At 40.6% G+C, this 21,336-nt stretch overlaps 7 protein-coding genes across 16 annotated transcripts; 3 read left to right on the top strand and 4 right to left on the bottom strand.

Moving 5' to 3' along the window:
• Positions 1-51: 51 nt before the first annotated feature.
• On the bottom strand, positions 52-7,208 carry LOC104799489 (E3 SUMO-protein ligase SIZ1-like). Of its 4 annotated transcripts, XR_769585.2 has the most exons (20): positions 6,999-7,207; positions 6,712-6,853; positions 6,348-6,428; positions 6,176-6,218; positions 5,998-6,070; positions 5,726-5,888; positions 5,436-5,566; positions 5,072-5,140; positions 4,431-4,518; positions 4,272-4,347; positions 3,916-3,989; positions 3,682-3,789; positions 2,960-3,121; positions 2,674-2,778; positions 2,507-2,587; positions 1,207-2,419; positions 842-936; positions 570-647; positions 382-465; positions 52-303 (listed from the first exon to the last, which is right to left on the bottom strand). XR_769585.2 is itself a non-coding variant. In XM_010522046.2 (19 exons), exons 2-18 carry the CDS (start codon positions 6,733-6,735, stop codon positions 597-599), a joined length of 2,637 nt encoding a protein of 878 aa, XP_010520348.1. In that variant the 5' UTR covers positions 6,736-6,853; positions 6,999-7,208; the 3' UTR covers positions 52-465; positions 566-596. The 4 variants fall into 4 exon arrangements, 3 of the variants coding, with proteins under 3 accessions (XP_010520348.1, XP_010520349.1, XP_010520346.1); XM_010522046.2 differs by having other exon boundaries at positions 52-465; positions 566-647; positions 6,999-7,208; XM_010522047.2 differs by having other exon boundaries at positions 52-502; positions 6,999-7,208.
• Positions 7,209-8,624: 1,416 nt separating this feature from the next.
• On the top strand, positions 8,625-9,482 carry LOC104799488. The gene is made up of 2 exons (XM_010522043.2): positions 8,625-8,885; positions 8,999-9,482. The coding sequence occupies exons 1-2, from the start codon at positions 8,803-8,805 to the stop codon at positions 9,219-9,221; spliced, it is 306 nt and encodes a 101-aa protein (XP_010520345.1). The 5' UTR covers positions 8,625-8,802; the 3' UTR covers positions 9,222-9,482.
• Positions 9,483-10,066: 584 nt separating this feature from the next.
• On the top strand, positions 10,067-11,657 carry LOC104799485 (adenylate kinase isoenzyme 6 homolog). The gene is made up of 3 exons (XM_010522041.1): positions 10,067-10,455; positions 11,085-11,230; positions 11,317-11,657. The coding sequence occupies exons 1-3, from the start codon at positions 10,249-10,251 to the stop codon at positions 11,492-11,494; spliced, it is 531 nt and encodes a 176-aa protein (XP_010520343.1). The 5' UTR covers positions 10,067-10,248; the 3' UTR covers positions 11,495-11,657.
• Positions 11,658-11,781: 124 nt separating this feature from the next.
• On the bottom strand, positions 11,782-14,316 carry LOC104799487 (L-type lectin-domain containing receptor kinase I.9-like). The gene has a single exon (XM_010522042.2). It carries the CDS (start codon positions 14,125-14,127, stop codon positions 12,031-12,033), a length of 2,097 nt encoding a protein of 698 aa, XP_010520344.1. The 5' UTR covers positions 14,128-14,316; the 3' UTR covers positions 11,782-12,030.
• Positions 14,317-14,452: 136 nt separating this feature from the next.
• On the top strand, positions 14,453-15,926 carry LOC104799484 (tRNA-splicing endonuclease subunit Sen2-2). Of its 2 annotated transcripts, none has more exons than XM_010522039.2 (2): positions 14,453-14,640; positions 15,079-15,926. In XM_010522039.2, exon 2 carries the CDS (start codon positions 15,096-15,098, stop codon positions 15,840-15,842), a length of 747 nt encoding a protein of 248 aa, XP_010520341.1. In that variant the 5' UTR covers positions 14,453-14,640; positions 15,079-15,095; the 3' UTR covers positions 15,843-15,926. The 2 variants fall into 2 exon arrangements, with proteins under 2 accessions (XP_010520341.1, XP_010520342.1); XM_010522040.2 differs by lacking the exon at positions 14,453-14,640 and adding an exon at positions 14,679-14,768.
• A 332-nt stretch (positions 15,927-16,258) lies between these two features.
• On the bottom strand, positions 16,259-18,632 carry LOC104799483 (tetraspanin-3). Its single transcript, XM_010522038.1, has 2 exons — positions 18,019-18,632; positions 16,259-16,742 (listed from the first exon to the last, which is right to left on the bottom strand). The coding sequence occupies exons 1-2, from the start codon at positions 18,529-18,531 to the stop codon at positions 16,398-16,400; spliced, it is 858 nt and encodes a 285-aa protein (XP_010520340.1). The 5' UTR covers positions 18,532-18,632; the 3' UTR covers positions 16,259-16,397.
• Positions 18,633-19,283: 651 nt separating this feature from the next.
• On the bottom strand, positions 19,284-21,259 carry LOC104799482 (NEDD8-specific protease 1). 6 transcript variants are annotated; one of them, XM_010522031.1, is made up of 2 exons: positions 21,046-21,259; positions 19,284-20,171 (listed from the first exon to the last, which is right to left on the bottom strand). In XM_010522031.1, the coding sequence occupies exon 2, from the start codon at positions 20,157-20,159 to the stop codon at positions 19,476-19,478; it is 684 nt and encodes a 227-aa protein (XP_010520333.1). In that variant the 5' UTR covers positions 20,160-20,171; positions 21,046-21,259; the 3' UTR covers positions 19,284-19,475. The 6 variants fall into 6 exon arrangements, with proteins under 6 accessions (XP_010520333.1, XP_010520335.1, XP_010520338.1 ...); XM_010522033.1 differs by having other exon boundaries at positions 21,104-21,259; XM_010522036.1 differs by lacking the exon at positions 21,046-21,259 and adding an exon at positions 20,863-21,019.
• Between the last annotated feature and the right edge of the window lie 77 nt (positions 21,260-21,336).

The following is a 21,336-nucleotide window of genomic DNA, read 5'->3' as shown; positions in this document are numbered from 1 at the left end:
ATGAAACAAAGTATGTGGCCGCAAAAGGACACAACAGGAAAACCACACAGAGACATGAACAATAATGATCTATGATCTCAGCCTTGTAAGTAAAACGACACCCACACAGACAATTTCAAAGGTGAATTCATTAAATTCACATTGCGGATGGAAAAGAGCCCAGCGAATGGTGTGATGTTTTTTCTTTTTGTGGGTATATAAATAAGAAAAAATAGGAGAGTGGGCATTTACAAGTGATGCTCTACTTTCTCTATGGCTCTCTCCTTAGACAGAAATCCGGCTTGCCTTATGGTTTCCCCGCACCTTTACAAATGACAAAACAAAGAAAAGAAAGCACCTTTTTCTTCACAGTCAAAAACCCATCAGAAGAAGACAATTTACCACAAGAATGGAATCAAGCAGAAGCCCCTCTCCCCCTCCATTAACACTTGCAGAAAACGAGTCTCTGCTTCGAACTATATCATCCTGCACAAAACCCGAGCTCGGGGTGAAAAAAAAAATACTGTAGAGAGTTTAAAACAGTGTAAACAAACGAGCTCGGAATATAACTGAACAAATCGCTTACTCACGGGAATCGGAAGGCGAGAGTGGAGGAATCAAGGATAGCTTGGAGAACTCCCACCTGCTGTTTGGTGCTTCTGATTGTTCTGTGGATATTAGTGTTAAGAATCAAATGACACCCAAAAAAAAATATCATCCCACCATATGGTCCAAGAAACAAACGGGGGGAACGGGGAACGGGAGAGGGTAGAGACGGCAGTATCAGCCGGAAAAAAGAAAGAATCATTGCATATCACTCAGAAGAGTCGGAGTCAATGGAGAGAAACAGCCGGGGCCTTACAGAACGCTTCTGCCGCGGGAACAAGAATGGACTATCTGATCTTCGTCTACTTGCTTTCTCTGGCCTGCTCCCATTCATTCCCAGAAGCAATGAAGCTGCAAATACCCAGTCACAGTCAGTACCAGTAATAATAATAATTTTTTTTTAAAAAATAGGCATGAAATAGAGCACCTTGACCTGAATAGATAAGAGAGGACTGTCCATAAGAAAGAGCAATATTTTACTTAACAGAGGTCTTTTAAATTGGTTACATACCCGAGCATTTCATGGGCGAAGAAGATGAGAATAGAGATACATATAAGTCTAATGCTAATAACCACTAGTTAGATTCTTACTGATAACTTAGTTTAAGTCAGGGAACAAACCGGTCTCTGTCAATGTATCCAAAGCGTCTTCCCTTCCAGAAATCGGCCGGTTTACGTTAAGCCCGTTTGTGGGTGCCGCCTCACCATGATTTCCATGATTCCCACATGCGCTATCACCTAGACTAAGCGAGATCCAATCATCGTTACGGATATCGTTCGACACATCAGCCTGGTTTCTAAAACTGGACTGAGTTGAGGCATCGGGTTTTGCTGGGAGAAATATTTGAAGTGAAGGATCATCTCTGCTAAATGCCAGAGGATTGTCAACTAAGCCATCATTTGCGTCTGCCTCGGATCGCCCAGCTGAGTCTGGGACCATAGGAACAGATGCCATGGATGTCTCCGGAGCCATGGTGTACCCACCATCTATTGCAGGGAGACAGTTCAGTGAACCATGAGGCAAACCGATCATACTTTCTGAGATGTCAGGATCAGGTGCAAATAGTTGGAAACCTGGACCTCCATGAGTTTCAGGAGGCAACGGCCACAGAAAATCATCATCATCGTTGTTGAAAAGACCCAAGCCTGAATTGCCCCCGGCCACTGTGTTCGGGTCCTCGCAGTATGAAGTCATCATACCAGACGGGTGAAGTTGAAAATTTACCCCGGTATCAGTTTGATTGCCGCCATTGTAAGCCGCTCCGGATGTAACCAGGACATCGTTTTCACCGTCTGAATCGCTTAGAACGATCACTTCCGTATTTCTAGCTGATGCAGGCGGATTCCGGTCAACAAAGTTATACCCTGAATCAACATTCATGGATATAGAATCGAGCTCAATCCCGTTGTTTGGGAAATCAAAGGCTCCAACAGCTTCTTGATTTACACTTCGCTCATCACCATCCCTACCACTTCCAGTGGCACTACTACTCATTGGTATAATTTGCTGCTCCTGATATCTTAGCTTCTCTTCTCTGTTTCCAGATGAAAAATCATTGGTATTAGGTTTGCTAACTTCCCAAATGCCATTGCTCTTCCTTATTCCAAATTTCAGACCAGTCGGACCATCTGAACAACCTTCTTGTTTAACTAGGGTCAATGTTTCCGCCTTTGGTTTAACCTCATCAGCAGAAGGGCAGAGATTACCATCAGCCAAGTGCCACTGTGTGAGTTCACCCAATTCCCTACGCTCATTCTCAGTTTTTGACTTCACACGCCAAGAACCATCAGGCTTCACTTCAATTTCAGTCACATCCTCATCACAATGTCTCATCTGTAGTGCGTATAGACCAAGGAGGTTCTCAATGTACAGTATTAAAAATATCAGATAACCAAAATCCAAGAACTATATGGAATTTACCTTGGACGTGACACGGTTAAAATAAGGATCCATGATTATATGCTCCAGCGAGTAGTTCTTCAGGCAAATTGGGCACTGCCACTATCGTTATGCAAACAAGAGAACAATAGATTCAAGAAAATATCAGGGAGATATGACGGTTATCTAGATTACATTAAGAGATCTACCTTTCTGGAACGTTGATTCAGCTCCACAAACACCTCGAGGTCAAAACAGCCCATGTGTGCACAGGGTTTAAATCTCCCAGCAACTTTTATCCTGGAACCGCTCATCTAATTACAGGCAGAACAGAAAAGATGAACACAAATCAGTCACCAAAATATGGAACCAAATACACAAGATTAACCATTAGATAGTCCAAAGAGAGATACAGAACAATATGATAAACCTACAATAACTACAGATGTAATTGTGAGTATAAAACCCAAGCTACAAGCTACTGAGAGGTCTTACAGGACAACGCAGATTAATAGTGAAGAAATCTGCAACGACTTCAATGTCACTATCACTGTCGGCATTATCACCTCCAGTTCCACCTCCAACACATCGGCATACACGGGCAAGAGCCTCCTCGAAAGGCTCACCTTTAGCCTCCTCTGGAATCATATTTAGGACCTGGAATCAAATAACAGTAAAAATAAAGGAACTCGGAGAGACAATAATATTTAGTTCCTGCCAAGAATTGAAGCACAAAGAACCTCACAATAAACATCACTTCTCTAGCAATAGCCAAAAATATAGTTGACACAAAAAAAGAAAAAAAAAAAAGAAAACAATATTCTGCCACAAACTTACATTAAGAAAACAACAGTATTCTAAACGCTCAAGTTTTCATCCATGGATTACAAATGACTAAGTTCCATTCCTCACTTAAGGTCAAAGAAAAAAGTGTGCCACACACAAGCTGAGACCCTATAACTTGAAATCCGATACAGATTTCCGCATAACAATTTTCACATAAACTGGGAGAAAACAGAAATAACAAGATAAACCATCGGGCATGCTCATACACTAAATTAACACCAGGCCTCCGATAGATTAGAATTACTTGCGATACCAATTTTGAGTATTTTTATACACACTGTCAGGTTCCATTTGCAAATGCATGTACTTACTGCACCAGTGAACACCTTTGAACATTTTCCAAGTGGCATCTGATCAGTAAATAGAAGTACCTGCTGAAGAGTTATTCGCTTCACAAGCCTAACCCCAAAGCAAAAAACACGAGCATCGCATCCATTCAAGGATATCTTGTTAATACCATCCCTGATACAAGGTGTGATCTGCCAAAACAAGGAACAGGAGATGTGGACATACAGCATCATTAATTACATGTGTTTGATATAAGTGGCACATGAGAAACAAAACAAGAACAAAAGACCATAACCGCAAAGAGATGAAATACGTACAATTTGTCCATCATCACGGCCATTGGCTCCTAGAAGCTGTGACCCAGGTCGGTTAATAGCACGGACAGGTATACCTACAAAAGGATAACAATTTACCATGATTCCCACATCAGATAACATGTTATGAATCTTATTCAGTAAGATCGTGATTTACACTAACAAGAAAATTTAGATATTCTATAGAAAGTAGCATGAAAAGAACAAAACCCAAAGACTTTTCAATGCCTAAACAAACTAACGAGTTTATAACTATATTTAAGGAATGCATGATCCCACAGTTCTTAGTAAATCTTAATAAACACTGAGATTAAAACTTTACAGATCAAGTATAATTGCAGAGGATGTGACCGGCATACCGTTGACCTGCAGATCAGCATACTGAGGCCACTGCATCCTGAACTGAACTTTGTCATTCAAAAGCATACACCATGCCTGGAAAGAATAACATGGACTGCCGGTTAAAAATATACAAGTAGACGATAAAGTCAACTGCTTACCTAGTTAAGATCACCAACCTGAACATCATACTCTTGTTTCGCCACCAAGTCCTTGTCCGCCCTTGTGATTTGGAACGTTCTCTCCAGACTCTGCATTGGGTTTGTACTGCAACGTTTTAAACAGGAGTATTAAAACAAAGCAAAATCTGTCGTAATGTTTCTTACAGACAAATTGCACATCTACCCCAGGAAACGATAATTGTCAATACTCAAGACAATTGAACAAATGCTTCCATAATTCTGAGCTTGAAAGGCCACAAAACAATTAGGAAGAAGGAAGGCAGTCCACTTAACCCTCAATGTTCCGCAAGCAGTAGCCATACTTGACACTTTAGTCTACCATTCTTCTGACAAATTCTCATAATAAAAAGTCTTCCCATCACTAACAACTAACTCGTATAATGCCAATGATCCATCACTGAACTCATCATTGATAAAAGAACTGTGAAAGGAATAGCATTATTTAAGATGCAAAATGAAACAGGCAGCTGAAAATTGAAATATCATTCACACCAGTCCATTAAAGTGCTTTGGCTTTCCAAACAAAAAGTCTTAAAACATTTATAATTTTGAATGAGAGCATTGCCAGGAATAAATGCACAAAAAATAATTTCCAATTATTCAATATCACAGTAGCACATCAAGTACGATATACTCACCCATCAGTTTGGATAGTTGTAGTAGTCAACTTTACCGGAAAAAGCGGATGCGCCACAGTGACCCAAAATCTGCAGAGAAAACACCATGGAGCATATCCATGAAAAGCTTCACAATTATAGGTATAATTAAGAGGTAAATCTAAAGAAACCGAGTGGATCTAATGACAAAAAACAAAACTAGCATTCAAATACACAGTTCTGGAAGACAGAAGAAAAAGAATCTGGAATGAAGCGCATATCCAATTAATTCTTTCTCTTCTTGAATTCTCTTAGGGGTGATTTATGGTGTGAGAGGATGAACGATATAATATAAACTATTAACCTAAAACTCAAAGTAAAGTAGGGAAACTATAGAGATACTCACGGGTCAGCACGGGTAAGTCTGCAGACTTCACAGTAAAATGAGTCAGGAAGAGATGGATTTCCATCCATCGGCTTCTCAGGGATAATAACACAGCCAACATGCTCCCAGATGTGACATCTGCGGTCCTCACACTGAAGTTACCAAATGAAAATTTAAACCAGTAGGGGTGACAAAAAAAAATCTATCCATACATTTTAACAAGCTTTCATCACACAATTAGCCACAATAAATCACAAGTGGCTTAACTGAGAAGATAAACAAGATTTGAAACAGAGAGCTACTCTAATTACCTGTACCATTGAGTCGGTATCTAGAGAATTTCCACAAATACACCGAACTTTAATATCAGATTGAAAGGGATCTTCAACTTCCCCCTTAACTTTCACATTACTGGCATCTGAGCCAACTTGTCCTTTTGATGCTAGATCACTTGCCCCAGATACTTGCATTTTCCTGTGAAGCACATAATAAATTGTGATACCAAAGAGAGTTGGATCACTAGTAACACTCACAAAGAGAATACTTGGCAGTTTAATAAACTGTAGCACAAACAACCACACACCTATAGGTATCATCGACTAGTTGTGCAACCTCATCCCTAGCCACCACATTCTTCTTAGACCATAACCTGGCAGCTGTCAATAGGCAAGAAGGACAGAAGCTTATCAGCCATGCATAGAGCTAGCACTGTTGAGTTTTACCTAATTTCTCTACAGGCATTAATAAAAAATTTCATTTACCTTCTTCATCTGAAAGCATGGCCAAAATCCGGTCAACAAGGTCCTGCACACAGATTTCCGAAAGATCAATTTGGGAACTGAAAATTTTATTGCAGCCTATAAAAATCGTGAAAATTTCCTGCTAACTAAGCTGAGAAATCTGTAAAGCGGAAACTTTGCAGAAAGTTCTAGCCTGTTTCTTTCCCTGTTTTGAGAGTCCAAGCTGAGTGAGCACATCCTTCAGCTCTTTTATCCGGAAATATGCAAGTTTATCCTGCAAAGATATCAGGATAAACTTTGAGGTAGACCGCAGTGACTGACATGGAGGCGAAACAAAACCCACTACTGCTACCTGGTCAAGACTAGCTTTTTACACCTAAAATGAACTAGAGACCGGACAATGAATGGGCATTAACAAAGAAACTCTTTTTTAAACCTTTGCACTTTGCACAATACATCATCATCAAATGATTACCAGATACTTTCATCCAACCCAGTAAAAGAACTCGTGTCCGAACAAATTTCACACCTACAAGCACAAAATCTCCAGGGAATACCTTGCAGCTAGTTATCAAATCCATATCTTAACCCTCAACAACGAGAAACACGAGCTCAGTTCAAAATAAGCAGCCGCAAACTCGAACAATCACTGATAGAGCCGACAAATTCACAGCATACAGTCTCCGTACAGCAGCCGACCTAAACAACGAGAAAAACAAGCAAAGTGACGATCATCCATACGATAATTTGATCACCGTTAATGAACATACCCAGCTCTTGTGGAAGGAAAAAAAAAGAGTAACCCAACCAAATAAAATCCGCCAAATGGAACAGAAATACAAACCCAGGGATCGGACACTGCACATCAAAACATCCGAACACCAATTTGATCAGAGAAAAATCGATGAATTAGGGTTCCTCCAAAAGACGCCAACAAGATTGTTCTGTTGCCTCTAGGATTGGGAATCCGAAGGGACACCGACCAGACGGAAGTATCGATCTTCTACGACGGGAAAACAAAAGAAGGGTAATCGGACCTGTCGCCGACATTCAAATCCGGTTCACTAACGGCAATACGTCCGGGTTAAGTTCCAGTGCGCTCACGTGCATAACTCTACAGCACACCACACGGTCCACACCTACCTTTATTAGACGACTTTTTTTCACCGTGTTTGGTATAATTTACAGTGTGGCAGCCGTACACATACGGTATCTTCTGGTGTGTTCAGATCTCGCCACGTCAGGATCCGAAGCGAATCCTACGGACGATTTCAACCGTTGGATCATCGGGGTCGGTTTATAAAATTGCAAACGTTTGAAGTTTCCATGTAAGCCCGTTTGTTTTGCCTTCTCACCAAATGAACCCCAATTTTCGTAAGTTACAATTGCATACCACACCTCTTTCATTAAGTAAAAATCCTATATAATTATATTATTAGGTGTTTATAGAACATGAGAACCTCTAATTAGATGGAATCGAATGAACAAATTCATTTTTTTACAGAGCAGCATTTATCAATGAAATGAATCTGAATTTATATATAAAAAATACTTGATTTCTTCTTAATTAGTTGATGATCCTCCCTATCACATTCAGTAATTACTCCCATGAAGCGCATATATTTCTCTAAATACTATACAGATATTCACTATATATAATTGTTCTTGTCACCTTTAGTTTACTGTTTTTTTTTTTTGTAATACTTGATTAATTTCCAACGTGTTGCATGGATTCTTCTTTCCGTGTATATATTAGTAAAGGGAGCCTGCATCTCTTTTTTTTTTTTTTTTTGTAGCAGTGATATTTGGATACGGATATGCTATTGGTAAGTCACGTGAAAATCGTGTAAAAGTCTTACGTTTCTGTTTCATTTGCTCCAATACATTCAGAGGATATGGTAAAAAAACGGTATGATCGTGGTCCCATGGAAAGAAACTTTCGCTCTCGGTCTCAAACGGACCGAGTGTGGGACCGACCCAAACCGAACCCACACTCGGTCCGAGGATTTTGGATTCGGACCGATTCGAATTTTTCGAATCTATAGAATCAAACCCGAAATTCAATTCTATAGGATTTAGGTTCGGGTTTCAGATAGATAAATATATATTCTAAATTAAATCGTTGATCTCTAACTTTGAGATTAGTGTATATTTTGGTTCAAAATATTCGGTTATAAAAAAAAAACGAGTGTAATAGAGAAAAAGTCCCTCCCGCCCTCTTTTTCGCTGCTTTTTTATCACCAAAAAAAAAGCGAAGAGAGAAGAAAAGAATCAAAACCCGAGTTGTTGGCATACACATATTCACACGTAATCTCCCATTAGTTATTGTCCCTTTTACTAATAAGGGCTATCCCTTGATAGTCTCTCACTTAAATAGCCCTTTTCTTTTATGACTATAATAAATGCATTGTCTTGGAGAGGGAGAGGGACAGGACAAAACAGCCTATACCCTGTAATAATTTCATATTATATATATAATATATATATAGAAAAGAGAGTACAATACACCATATACTATATTCCCCTTGCCGGATTCAGGATCCTGTTCCAAGATCTCCCCTTTCTTCCTTTTCAACGAGACCCAACAAGTTTTTATCCCACTTCACTGCTTGATCTGATCCTTTCTCTCCAAATCAAAGGGAGAAGAAATGCTAACCACGACTCTGAGTGGGAGCTATGGGTTTCCTCTCTGCCTCTACGGGATCACACAGCACTTGGCTCTCTCCAGAGAGTAATTATGTTTTTTTTTGTGTTCCTTGTTTGCCGCCCTTTTTGTTTGCTCTCCTCAGTGTCTCTGATCCTTCTCTGTTTGTTTCTTCCCCTTTTTTTTGTGTTTTATTGAAGGATGACTGAGCATGGCGAGAGAAGGAAAGAGATGACGACGACGATGATGATGAAGAAGAAGAAGAGAAGGAGATCATCAGAGGGCGAGAATGAGTCAACGCATGCAAATCAAGAGATAGAGAGCGAGAGATGGCTTCAAGAAGGGCAAGAGGCGAAAGATGTCGTTCTTTTGCTACAAGATCTGGGATGGTGCTCCTTTTCTCACATAGCCAAAGCCGCTTAAGTAAGCGTTTCTTCCTTTGACCCAGCTGGGGTCATGTCCTAAGCTACCGCTGTTCAAAATTCACCTGTCTTTAGCTGATTTTGGTGGGTTACATTGAAAACCAGGAGAGAGATTCAGAATTCCAGATCTTAAGCATCGTAACTCTGCTTTTGGTATATTTAATGTAAATACTCTTTTTTTTTTATTTATTTTTTGTTATAACCTCTGTAATCAGTGCCACGATGGTGTGATGCATCTTTATCCTTTCTTGTTTGTTTAGTATTCGAACCCTTTCAAGTAAATACGAGTTTTGTCCAAATTTACCGAAAACCAAATTTCAGGGTAAAAGCAGCATTCAGAAGAAAAAAAAAAAAAAAAGGCATTAAATGATTTAGGTGGTGGGATATTCAATGCGGCCCGGTTCGTCCCCACTTTGCCCAAAACCGATAACCAGAAGCACAACCAAACCCAAAGGTGTTTTTGGTCGACCAACGAAATACGATATTAGAGTGCTAATAAATAATCATTCGACAGCGCAGATAATTTAAGGTCGCGGAGAAAAATATTTAATTTATAGAAAGTTATCGTTCCAACAATTTAGAAAACTCGAAAATACTAAATTTCGGTAAAAATAATACTAAATATTCGGCGAGAATATAGGAATTTTGAAATTTTGGGAATATTTAGGACTGTCAAATCAAATGTCTAAGTAACTAACATAAGCTATAAAAATAAATAAATTAGTGCATAGTATAATGGCAAATAGGCCCTTGTTGGGCCAGCCCGTACAAAACTGGACTGACCCGTTTCGCATCCCTTTATCTGCCTGATATCTTAACGTCGTTAGATTTAACGTCATCGACTCGGCACGTTTGTGGTGTCTCGAGCCACTCTCCGTCACCGTTCTGTTTACTAAAGCCCTAGTTTAGTCTCCCGTCTCTCTACTTTCCCTCGCTGACTGTATTCACCCCAAACTCCGGCGGCTGAGACGACGTCGACGGCGGCGAGTGATCAGAGCTGAAAATTTGCGGCGGATTGAAGAGCGATAATGGCTGGAGATAGAAACGGAATTAGTCGACAAAGGCCGAACATACTGATCACCGGAACGCCTGGGACCGGTAAATCGACGGTGGCTTCTGCGTTGGCCGAGGCCACGAATCTCCGACATATATGCATCGGAGATTTGGTCAAAGAGAAGAATTTACATGATGGATGGGACGATGAGCTCGAGTGTCACATCATCAACGAAGATTTGGTGAGTTTCGAAATTGGGATAAATCACTAAAACCCTAAATTTTAGCGGCGTTACTGCGCATACGTTCATTCATTTTTCCTTCATTTTCGAATTTAATGGACAGCCTTTCGAATCCTCGTAGAATTTGTGCCTAGTAGTTCGTAGCAATAAGTTGGTTGTTCATATAGTCTGGGAGTTGTTTCCAAATTCTTTCCATAGAAAAAAAATTACACTTTTGAGCAGGAAACGATCGGTTTTATTTCAACTGTATGGCTGAATTGTTAATCGTGGGGCTGAGCTGTTTGTGAGAGCTTAGAATTTCAGGATAATAATGTTCATGGTGTTTCAATTGTTTTGTTGACGCTTTATGAGCTACAGAGATAAAAAATGCTAGTACCGCAGCCATGATCAGGAAAAAAATAGAGGATTTTAATCGATAACATGAACACAATTCTTTCTAAATTCTCGTATGGGTTTCCAAATTGCATCGAAATGGTTGCTTTTCCATGAACCATGTGATTTCCAATAGAGAATATATGGATTTCCAGTAATCCTTCCCTGCACAAAGGAAGAGTTCTCCTTCTCTCCAATCTTGAGTTACTTGTTCGGTCTCATTATAAGCGACAAGTTATTATTACTAACTTGATCAGGTGTGCGATGAGCTTGAGGATGTGATGGAAGGAGGAGGGAACATTGTGGACTACCATGGATGCGACTTCTTTCCAGAGCGTTGGTTTGACCGGGTCGTCGTGCTTCAAACAGAGAACTCCGTCTTGTACGACCGATTAACTAGGAGGTGAGTGAGAATCAGATACTTGCTTTGTCGAAAACCCTTGTGAGCCCTCTTTTGATGTCACCTCACAAGTTTCGTCTGAAATTTAGCAGAGGTTATTCAGGAGCCAAGCTTACAAACAACATCGAATGTGAGATCTTCCAAGTCCTACTAGACGAAGCAAGGGAGAGTTATCGAGAAGACATTGTTGTGGCGCTACAAAGTAACACGATCGAGGATATCTCTAATAATGTCGCGAGTTTGATGGATTGGATTAGAACCAGGTGACCTTGATTATCTTGGATAACTACGGTTTATGGCGTAATTTATTTACCTTTTATGAGTTTTTACTGGAGGGTTTTGAGTGGGAAGCTTGTAAAGCTCCCACCTTTTTTACGTGTATTGTACTTCTGAATCTGATACAATATAAAAAGTTGTATTTTGTCCTCTATCCCATGATTCTTCTAGTAAAGTTTCCAATTTGTGAGTTTATAATCGTTCGCTTAGCGGTTTTGAATTCCATTTTTAGGTGTGTAGCCGAGTACTTCTGTCTGGGAACTAAACACACAGTAAGAGAGATGAAGTGTGAATTCTACAAAGAAACATAACCACAAGTTTCAGGATCCTTTTTTATATGAAGTGACTATGAGTATGAGTAAAACATGGCCACTGGTAGCAGTACCTTCTCACCACATCAACTATACAAAACATTTCTCTATCAAGCAAATCAACTGTGTTATAGAAACAAAGACAGATAACTAAACTCAAGAGACAAGAAGATCTGTTTAACCATTTGGATGTCTGCAGGAGAGGATACAATGCTGTTACCCGGTTGATAAGCTCTGAGGCTTTTCTGATTCTGTAGTGTGATTCAGACTGCTCATTGACTCCAGTCTCTGTCCCTGCAAATGATTGACTGAAAGCGAAACATGAGATGAGTTGTTGGCCGAGGAAGGAGAGATCGAGAGAGCTGACAAACTCCACGAAGCGGAAGAGGCTAAGAGGGAGGCTGCATCAACAACCACCGGAGCAAAAGCACCGATTCCTGGTGTGTATGGTGAGAAATCCGGCAGTGGTAGGTTTCTGTTTAGGTACTGCACCACTTGTTCCATGGTGGGTCTCATTTCTGGCACAATGCTTGAACAGAGCAACCCTAGTTTCAGAACCATCTCCACTTCCTCTGGTGAGAATTCCTCTCCTAATCTCGGATCTTTACAATCAAGTAACGATGCCCTTTTCCAGCATTCACAAACCCATTTGACCAGCTGTTGTTTCTCAGGCTGCATCTCAGGTTCCACGGGCCTCCTCCCACAGGTTACTTCCAGCATGAAAACACCAAAGGCATACACATCGGTCCTAGTTGAAGCTCCCATTGTTATTAGCTCTGGTGCCATGTATCCTACAGTTCCAACAGCGGCTGTTGTGGCTGCATTGCTTCCATGGTCATGAAACCTGGCCATGCCGAAATCCCCTAACCTTCCATTGAACTCTGAGTCCAACATAACATTAGATGCTTTGATATCTCTGTGTAGAACAACTTGGTCAGCTTCTATGTGCAGGTAATTGAGGGCAGAGGCTATACCCTTGAGAATCACAACTCTTTGTGACCAAGAAATAACCGGCTTTCGGTCATCAAACAAGTGCGCATCAAGACTACCATTGGGCATGAATTCAGACACAAGAAAAAACTCACCTTTTCTCCTCGAATACCCAAAAAATGGAACCAGATTCCTGTGCTTTAGGCTTTTCATGCTCACAATCTCAGCCACAAACTGCTTCATACCTTCCTCGCCATTATGGCACACTCTCTTCACCGCTACTTCTCTGCTGAGAGGGAGAGTTCCTCTGTATACTTCTCCAAAACCTCCTCTTCCTAGAAATCCATCCTTGCCGAACCCTTTTGTTGCTTTATATAGAGATTTGTAAGAGAACCTGTGTGCACCAAACTCTTTTTCCCAATCTTCACTAACTTCTGCATATTTTCTTCTCCTGTAGAAAAGAGCTCCTCCAAGAGCAGACAACGCCATGATAGCCAGCAGAACGAGCAGAACCACAAGCGGAAGAGACGGTTTCTTATGTTCAGCTTTCGGACGAGGAACTCGAGGAAGCTTTGAGATGTCTATCTCCTGCAATGACTCCCTGCTTCTGCTGAAACTCCACCCGAGAACATATTGGTAACTGATCGATGTCCCTGTAGATGCAGAGAATCCGACAAACATTCTTCTGCTGGATAAAATGTCCGAAAGATTAATGGATGCTGCTGAAATAAGAGGCCGGCTTGGCTTCTGAACATGAAGAGGGGCCAGAGAAACATTCAGGACAGCTCCTTCGTAATCCACCCAGACCTGCAGAGCGTTTCTGCTCAAAAGCTTTATGCTTTTATTCTTCCCTTCGACGTCGGAGAAGTAAGAAGCACGAGCATAAGCAACTGACATAAGGCTGTTCACATCAATTCCGACATGGTTATTATCGATATCATCAAACTCAGGACTGAAAACGGTGTCGAGCTCAACAGCAAACAGATGAGAAGATGACGGTCCATTCGTCGTGACATTGAAAAGCCCCAAGTACCGAGTCGGTTCCGCGTGTGTGAGATCTGAGGAAGAAGATACAACAAAGGCGAGGCCATGGCCGCCATCAACTCCAGGCTTAGGTACCAAAGCGCACACAAAATGAGTCGAGAAAGAGAGTGGCTCAGATGGGTCCAACACAAATGGCGGCTTGAAGAAAGCATGGCCCATTTGATGCTGAGAAGCGTTGGTTAGCTGAAGAAGACCATTTCGGAGAATTCTCGCAGACCCATCAAGAGAAAGATCTGATTGGTCAAAGCCATGGAAGACAAACCCTGTTTTCTGCTGATTTGATAAACATATCAGGTGAAGACAGGAGATCACCGAGATCAGAAGCAAGACATGACCCATCGTAGGGTTGAATCAGAGAGCCTGCGTTCTCTATGCACATATCAAATCCTACATATTTAAGAACGCAACCTTTCCAGCTGTAAGAAAAGGAACAAAAGCATCATTTGCCCACCTTTTCCCAAGAGGAATCAATCCAGAAAAACTGCAGCTTTTTGGCCTTTTCACAAAGTGTGTGATGCTATTTATAAACTATCGTTCGCGTTTTGCATAGCATTTAAATATTTTAATTTTAAATTCTAATTCATTAGATACTTTAACAGAACTTGTCTCTGACCAGATTCGTGTAAGTTCAGTCAAATTATCTTTTACATATACCCATTTGTCTTGGGTCAGACATTCCAACTGTCCCCTCTTTAAGGCCATCTCCGGTGAAAAACTGAAACCACAAAGAATCTTACAGAACCAAAGTGGTCGATGAAAGCTACGTAATTTGAATCTGAGAATACAAGCCAGAAAGTTCGTGATTTTTACTTCATTTGGGGAGGAAACCGGCGTTTCTCTCGCTGGGGAGAGGTATTTTCACGGCCAAGTCTGCGAGTTTTACTTTTTTTTATTCACAATAGTTGCAACTAATGCTAGCAAAATCAAAGTCTGTGAGAGATTACAATCTTTGATTGGGATACATTGCTATTTCGAGGAAAGTATGGGATTTGTAGCCTTTTTTCTGATTGATTTCGGGGAAAGTTTTCTATTTTTCTTCATGGGTAAACATTGGTTCTCAGGAATTCCTCCTCCGAATTTAGCATATGGGTTCTAACGAGCCTATGGTTAGAGATTGCGTATAACCTGTTCGACGTAATGTCTGTATGAGCTCTTGTTACCAAATGCAAGATGATGAATTGGTGGTGATGCATCAATAGTTTGTAGAAACGAAAGACGTTTCGATGCGACTATGCGGTTTTTTATTTGTTATCAAATTCAAAGGATTGATCTTTTTATTGCTCTTTGCAGCTTGCAGCTACTCTTCCATGGCGCCAAGGTGGAAATGGAAAGGTGCAGAGCCAAAAGCTCTTGCAGAACCTATTTCCCAGACTATATCAGAGCTTCGATCCTCTCTGATTCAATCAAAGGCTTCCGGGTTCCTCTCGAGTTGCAACATCCTTCTCGCCGTGGAGCCTGAACGGGCAGAGCTGCTCGATCATGGCTGCTTCGGCAGACCCATTGTTTCAGCTGATAAAGAGAAGAGATGGTTTCAGTTAAGCCTTGAGGAAGCTTTCTTCCTGTTCTACAACCTGAAGTGCATCAAGATCTCCATTCAAGATCGTTTCTTGGAGAACGAAACAGAAGTTTGGCGAATCATGGAATCCAAAAAACCAAACTTTCCGATCTATTACAAAGCGTATTCTCACCTACGGTCCAAGAACTGGATTGTGAGATCCGGGCTGCAATACGGTGTGGATTTCGTCGCTTACCGTCACCATCCATCTCTGGTTCATTCTGAGTACGCAGTCTTGGTTCAGTCCGGCGATGGCGATGGCAATGGCGGAAACTTCCGGTTAAGGGTCTGGTCCGATATCCATTCCGCTGTTCGGTTATGTGGAAGTGTAGCGAAAACCTTGTTGGTTCTGTACGTCAGTGGGGACGGTAAAGGCGAAGACTTGTCGTCATGTTTGGAGAATTATACTGTGGAGGAACAAACCATAACCAGATGGAGCCCGGAACAGAGCCGTGAAAATGAAACTTCGAACCAGAACCGAGCAATGCAAGAACAATGAAAACCATTTACTGTATACATGTTTTCCCCATGAAGTTGTAGTTTTTTAGCAGAATTATCTTTTATATGGGTTTGCTTATTGTTATACTAATAGAAAGAAATAAAAATTAAACTTTGCTATTAATTTTAATTATCATTATTAGTTTCATCGTAATGTGTAGCCCTCCTATGGCGTTGATTACAAGGCAACATAACGTGTTCACTTTTAGCCTTGGAAACACTGAAAGTTACAAGATTTATGCAAGCGCATGAACTAATACATGTATATTCTATGCATTCATTTTCTAACCTCAACAGAGATTATCTGCAAAAAAAAAAACGAAATTTAATTGTAATTTACTGTTTTTATTATCTTACAAACCATATAAGTAGGTTCCTATAAAAAAAAAACATAAACAACCATTTGTCCAAATCTCCTAAAACCCACCAATAATTTTTTTTTGAAAAAACTTACAAACAAAAAGCCAAAAACACAAACTTTTACATCTCAAAGCTTCAACCTTTCTTCATCATAAAAAGTTTTCAATCTTTTCTGCCTAAGCTTCATCACACGTCATCAAAGCTGGAAATGGCTAGGGTGTGATTTAGTCATCCTGGCCTCACCGGCCGGCTCATCATTATCAATCCTCTTGACATTCCGATAAGCAGCATAGGCGATCACGTAGAAGATCACGAGAATGATCAGAACCACGATGTTGATAACCGATACCTTTCGCCAGCTCTTCTTCAGGCTGCCCAAAATGCCGGCTTTGCAAGAGCTGCATTGGTAGCACAGAAACGTCTGGTCGTTGTTCCATGCCGTGCAGTCGGGGTTTGCCCCGACAAGCCCTCCTCCTGGAGTCCACACCGTCTCGTTCACATAAGCGTATCCACACTCTGTCGGTGGTTTGCAACATCCCGACTGCAGAGATAGCAACAAATACATATCATGTTCCTCGATCAATCGGACGATATCACACATACGCAATGATCTAAAATGGCTAAAGACCCTGTGAAGATTTATACATTAGACGGCAAAAGCTTGAATGCCCATCACCAGAAACAGATATAATCATGTTCAAGCTAAATCAGATGATGATACCATACATATGCAATTACCTAAATGGCTAAAGACCATGTAAAGATTGATATATTAGATAGTAGAAGCTTGAATTATGCGTGCATGCCCATCACAGAAAGGAAGCTGTACAATAGGCCAAAACAGGGATCATGTACAAGTTGAGAAGACCATGGCATAGCCAACAGGTCAGATGATACCATACATATGCAATGATCTAAACAGCTAAAGACCATGTAAAGATTTATGTATTAGATGGTAAAAGCTTGAATTATGGGTGCATACCCATCACAAAAAGAAGGTATTTTGCTCAATAGGCCAAAACAGAGATCATGTACAAGTTGAAAACAGAGATTTCTCAGAACACGAGAATGTCATAAGAGAGAAAGCAAACAGAGATTCTCCACCAGAACATAACACATGTCGTGTTCATGCTTTCCAACACTACCAACTTCAAATTAGGATATCAACAACTACTTCTTTCGGGATCTTCTTTTCGCCTATCCAAAATCATCAAGATTTACTCCCACGTAAGAGTACGATGCAATAATCTCTTTATTTAAACAGACTTCACACATAGATAAAGGAACACGACATCAGTTGAGTCACATGCTCAAGCGGCTCCATTCACGTTCCCAATAAAGTCGCTTATTTTTCCAAAAAGCAATCAAGAGCTGAAAAACAATCGTATTAAAAGAACTATCGGATATATATATTTATCATTCAATAATGTAGACTATCGTCATATGGATGGTGCCCTAAAAAAAATAAGACAGAGAAAGAATCCAGATTTCTCTGGAATTACAGAACCTGAATATCCAAGTATCCCAACGATCAAACCCGCAAAAAATACTACATTTTCTTGAACAGTTTCTATTTATTTTCGCCATCAGATCTCAGCAAAACTGGAAAACACTATCTTTTTAGTTTTCACCGCCTAGAAATTTCTATGCAAACAGAGCAGAGCACCAAAATGCAAGTTGATACCAATTTATCAACCCAGAACTGAGAAAATAATTTGAAAATTAGTAAATAGAGACTCTCTTTCTTTCTTTCTTTTATTTTTTTTAAACGAAAATCAAGTTTACTAATTTAGTAAGGTGTACAGGAGAGCAGGTACCTCGATAGGGTTTAGCCTTCTGAGGAAGAACATATCAGCAGTTTCAGGGATGCCATTGAAGCTCCTTCCGATCTTCCTACAAGCACCAGAATCCCTAATACACGAGCTAATCTTCGCCCAGTACCCATCATCGGCGACCCGATCCTTCAACCAACCCGAGTAATCCTCCAAATAGTAATCCAAATACGCCCGATTCAACACGACGCGACCCGTTCCCTTGTCGGTAACGGCATAAGCGAAGATGATGAAGCCGATTAGGGCAGCGATGACGAAGATCATGACGAAGAGGTAAAGCCGCATGAGGAACTTGTTCCGGTAACAGGATCCGGCGAATCCGGCGAGGGAGACGACCATGATGGAGATCCCGATGACGATGAGCGGCCATTGGAGGAATCTCAAGCAGTCGGTGGTGTTGGCTCTGCTGCTAAGCCAGATTCCACCGCCGAGGATCGGGATGGAGAGGAGGAAGGTGAGGAAGTTCACTAGACCTATCAGATGATTGCTCGTTCTCATGGCGCGTTTTTTTTTTTTTTGGAGAGCAGAGAAAAAATTTCGATTTTTTTGTGTGTTCTGTTTCTGCTTTGCACTGTCAACGGAGAGGGAGGGTGGAGAGTTGCATGATAGTGTGTGTATATATATATATGTGTACGTACATGTGGCGCGTGAGTTTTTGAATTCTACGCGCTTATCTGGAGTGCCACGTGTCAGCTTACAATGGAACAGACATTTCAAATTTGTATAACAAACTAAATACATAATAATGTCTTTTTTATAAAGTTCTTTCATGAAGAAAAAGCTGTCGAAAACTAAAATCAGAAAGAGATTTAGGGAATTTATAAATATAAATTATAATATAATAGTCATATATATATATATATACGTAGTAACGTGTTTTATAATAAATCGGGCGATAGTACAAGGAATCGATTTCATTTCAATATATATATATATAATCATCGGTAGAAAAATACACAGAAAGGCTCCACTCCGAGAAATGGCTCGAGCATGGGAACATGCGCTTCTAATAAATGCTTCGTAGAAGAAATAAAGATAAATAAATGTATAAGCAAAAACCCTTTTTTTAATCTCTCAAAATAAAATAATATATGCATACCATAAGATCTTCGGATGGACCCACCGGTTCAGTCGGTAATAAAGCTGGCCTTGCATGATAAGATATAAGATTTCACTCCCTAAGTATAACATTTTGTAAAATTGAGTTATTTCGAATGATATTTTCCTATAGAATTATAATAATTAAGAAGTTTACCGAAAAACAAATGTATGATAAGATTTCACTTCCTAAGTATGCTGTTTTACCGGTCACACAATACAAGTCCAAGTAGCATGAAGAAATCGGTTGGTTTGACTAAACCGATGGAATTCAATTTCAAAGGCGAGTCCCGGTTAACCATTAAACCGGGAATTCCCCAAGTTTAGCATCAATGGGGATGGCTCTACCTCGTCTCTTTCTCGGCCATAAACCTTGTGATGAGCACAAGTACCTCTTCTCTCAAATGAGTAACCAAACCCGGTACGATCTCCTTCACATCAGATAACCAAAGTTCATCCCGGTTTTTCGTTCCTGCGGTCTCGAACCACTGGCAAATAATCCGAGCCACTGCAAGAACGAAGATTCCACAGTCGTACCCATTGCTCTGCTGAGGCGTCTCGGCGGAAAATTCTCGGAACATTGCATCCTCTCCGGACAAGAATGGTGCAACAACCTTGTAGAGCTGTCTCGCAAACTGTTTGTTCGAACCCCTGTTACTGTCGTGATGGAAAAACGTGTTGGCACCTCTGTAGAACACGAGGGAGCTCCAGTGAGTTCCACCTTCAGCTAAACCCACATGGGTGTTGTCGTTTACAGGGAAGATCACGAGATTCCTGTCGGGTAATTTGAGGGGTTCCAAGAACTCTTTGAGGGACTCTGTGTCGGGGCAGTTCGAGATCCAGAAGGAGACGGAGGGAGGGACGAGGAGAATGGCTGGTGAGGGATGGACGGTGGATAGGTAGCTCAGGTAGAACTCGATGATACGATCATTCAAGAAATGTGGGCCGCTCAGTATGTCAAGATCCGATCTTCTTAGGACAACGTCGTTGAAGCTGAGGATCTTCTCGTCGGGATTGGCCATCTTCATACACTGATGATTCTGCAATATACACAAATCAAAATGATGATCAGTGATGTTTCTTCCCCTTCTTTTCTGCATCAGCCAATCCAGAACGAAGAGATGCTGAGGGCGGCACAAATGAGAAACAGACATCTTGAGGAACATAAGAACGAAAGTCTACAAATTCAAAGGACCAGGGGACAACATCGTATAATACTAACACCAAAAGCATTTGAAACAGAGAGTATACGGTACAGTAAACCAGTAAGATAATAGGAACCTGAATCCAATTCGATCACACAATAGGGTTTCCAAACTTTTGGAACTCGGAGAGATTGAAAATCCCAGAAAAATATCTCAGAAATCTCAGACGGAAGAAAGCTCCAACCGAAAGGGAACCAGTGATCTACCTGCCTCAGAGCAAACCGTATAGAGAACAAAACCAATCTCTGATTAAACCCGTTGAAAAAAAAATTCAAGAATACTGCGAGGAATCTCCATAGAAGCTTCTGTTTCGAGGATCAGAAACAGAAACAGAAACAGAGACAAAAAGACCATCAGATAATATCGGTTCAATTTGGATAACCTTTTATCCGACACTTGTAGGGATCATCAGCCACACAATTCAAACTCACGCACGCCGAACAAGAAGGTATCCATCGTACTTCCGAAGAGCAAAAATGAAGTCTTTCAGAAATCTACGACCTAAGAAGCAAATGATTCAACGAACCCTTTTTTTTTTGTATGAGATCGAGATCAGAAGCCGATCCAACTCCGGGTAGAGTTAATACTACAAAACCCCAAATGCTCAAAAGTTTGTATCGAAGCATATGACTCCAACCGAAATCGAGAGCATAAACGAAAATCGAAACAAAAACAAAAATCAGATTCAAGAAAAAAAAATCGAACTTACGCAATCCCTTCAATGGAGGTTTTTTTTGGGGGGTAGAGAGAGAGAGAGAGAAGCCCACCTGAAGAAAAAGAATGGAGCTTTTGTTGATGCCGAGGTTTTTTACTTTTTAGCACTTTGAAGAAAGAGTACATTACAATATTACATAAGTGCCACACAGGACTAACTCAGGTTTGGATTCAAGTTTCCCTCGGTTTTGTCGGTTTTTTGCTCCATGCGGTTTGGAATTGAATTTTTTTTACTAATAACAATACGTATTTCTTAAAAAAAAAAAATAATTGCGGTTTATCAGTC

The sequence above is a fragment of the Tarenaya hassleriana genome, unplaced genomic scaffold (genome assembly GCF_000463585.1).
Source record: "Tarenaya hassleriana unplaced genomic scaffold, ASM46358v1 Cleome6, whole genome shotgun sequence".
Classification (NCBI taxonomy): Eukaryota; Viridiplantae; Streptophyta; class Magnoliopsida; order Brassicales; family Cleomaceae; genus Tarenaya; species Tarenaya hassleriana.
The sequence above is the reverse complement of the archived record's forward strand: the minus strand, read 5'-3'. Positions and strand labels throughout refer to the sequence as shown.

What these genes read in the sequence shown, in the direction of transcription:
- LOC104799485 (XM_010522041.1), top strand. Translation starts at nt 10,249, where the DNA reads ATGGCTGGAGATAGAAACGGAATTAGTCGACAAAGGCCGAACATACTG. An exon ending in ACATCATCAACGAAGATTTG is followed by an intron (nt 10,456 to 11,084) that starts GTGAGTTTCGAA and finishes TAACTTGATCAG; the next exon opens with GTGTGCGATGAGCTTGAGGA. An exon ending in TACGACCGATTAACTAGGAG is followed by an intron (nt 11,231 to 11,316) that starts GTGAGTGAGAAT and finishes TCTGAAATTTAG; the next exon opens with CAGAGGTTATTCAGGAGCCA.
- LOC104799489 (XM_010522046.2), bottom strand. Translation starts at nt 6,735, where the DNA reads ATGGATTTGATAACTAGCTGCAAG. An exon ending in AGACTTACCCGTGCTGACCC is followed by an intron (nt 5,141 to 5,435) that starts GTGAGTATCTCT and finishes TTTTCTCTGCAG; the next exon opens with ATTTTGGGTCACTGTGGCGC. An exon ending in TTAACCGTGTCACGTCCAAG is followed by an intron (nt 2,420 to 2,506) that starts GTAAATTCCATA and finishes TACGCACTACAG; the next exon opens with ATGAGACATTGTGATGAGGA.
- LOC104799484 (XM_010522039.2), top strand. Translation starts at nt 15,096, where the DNA reads ATGGCGCCAAGGTGGAAATGGAAAGGTGCAGAGCCAAAAGCTCTTGCA.
- LOC104799487 (XM_010522042.2), bottom strand. Translation starts at nt 14,127, where the DNA reads ATGGGTCATGTCTTGCTTCTGATCTCGGTGATCTCCTGTCTTCACCTG.
- LOC104799482 (XM_010522031.1), bottom strand. Translation starts at nt 20,159, where the DNA reads ATGAAGATGGCCAATCCCGACGAGAAGATCCTCAGCTTCAACGACGTT.
- LOC104799483 (XM_010522038.1), bottom strand. Translation starts at nt 18,531, where the DNA reads ATGAGAACGAGCAATCATCTGATAGGTCTAGTGAACTTCCTCACCTTC. An exon ending in GAAGGCTAAACCCTATCGAG is followed by an intron (nt 16,743 to 18,018) that starts GTACCTGCTCTC and finishes CTATCTCTGCAG; the next exon opens with TCGGGATGTTGCAAACCACC.
- LOC104799488 (XM_010522043.2), top strand. Translation starts at nt 8,803, where the DNA reads ATGCTAACCACGACTCTGAGTGGGAGCTATGGGTTTCCTCTCTGCCTC. An exon ending in CACTTGGCTCTCTCCAGAGA is followed by an intron (nt 8,886 to 8,998) that starts GTAATTATGTTT and finishes GTTTTATTGAAG; the next exon opens with GATGACTGAGCATGGCGAGA.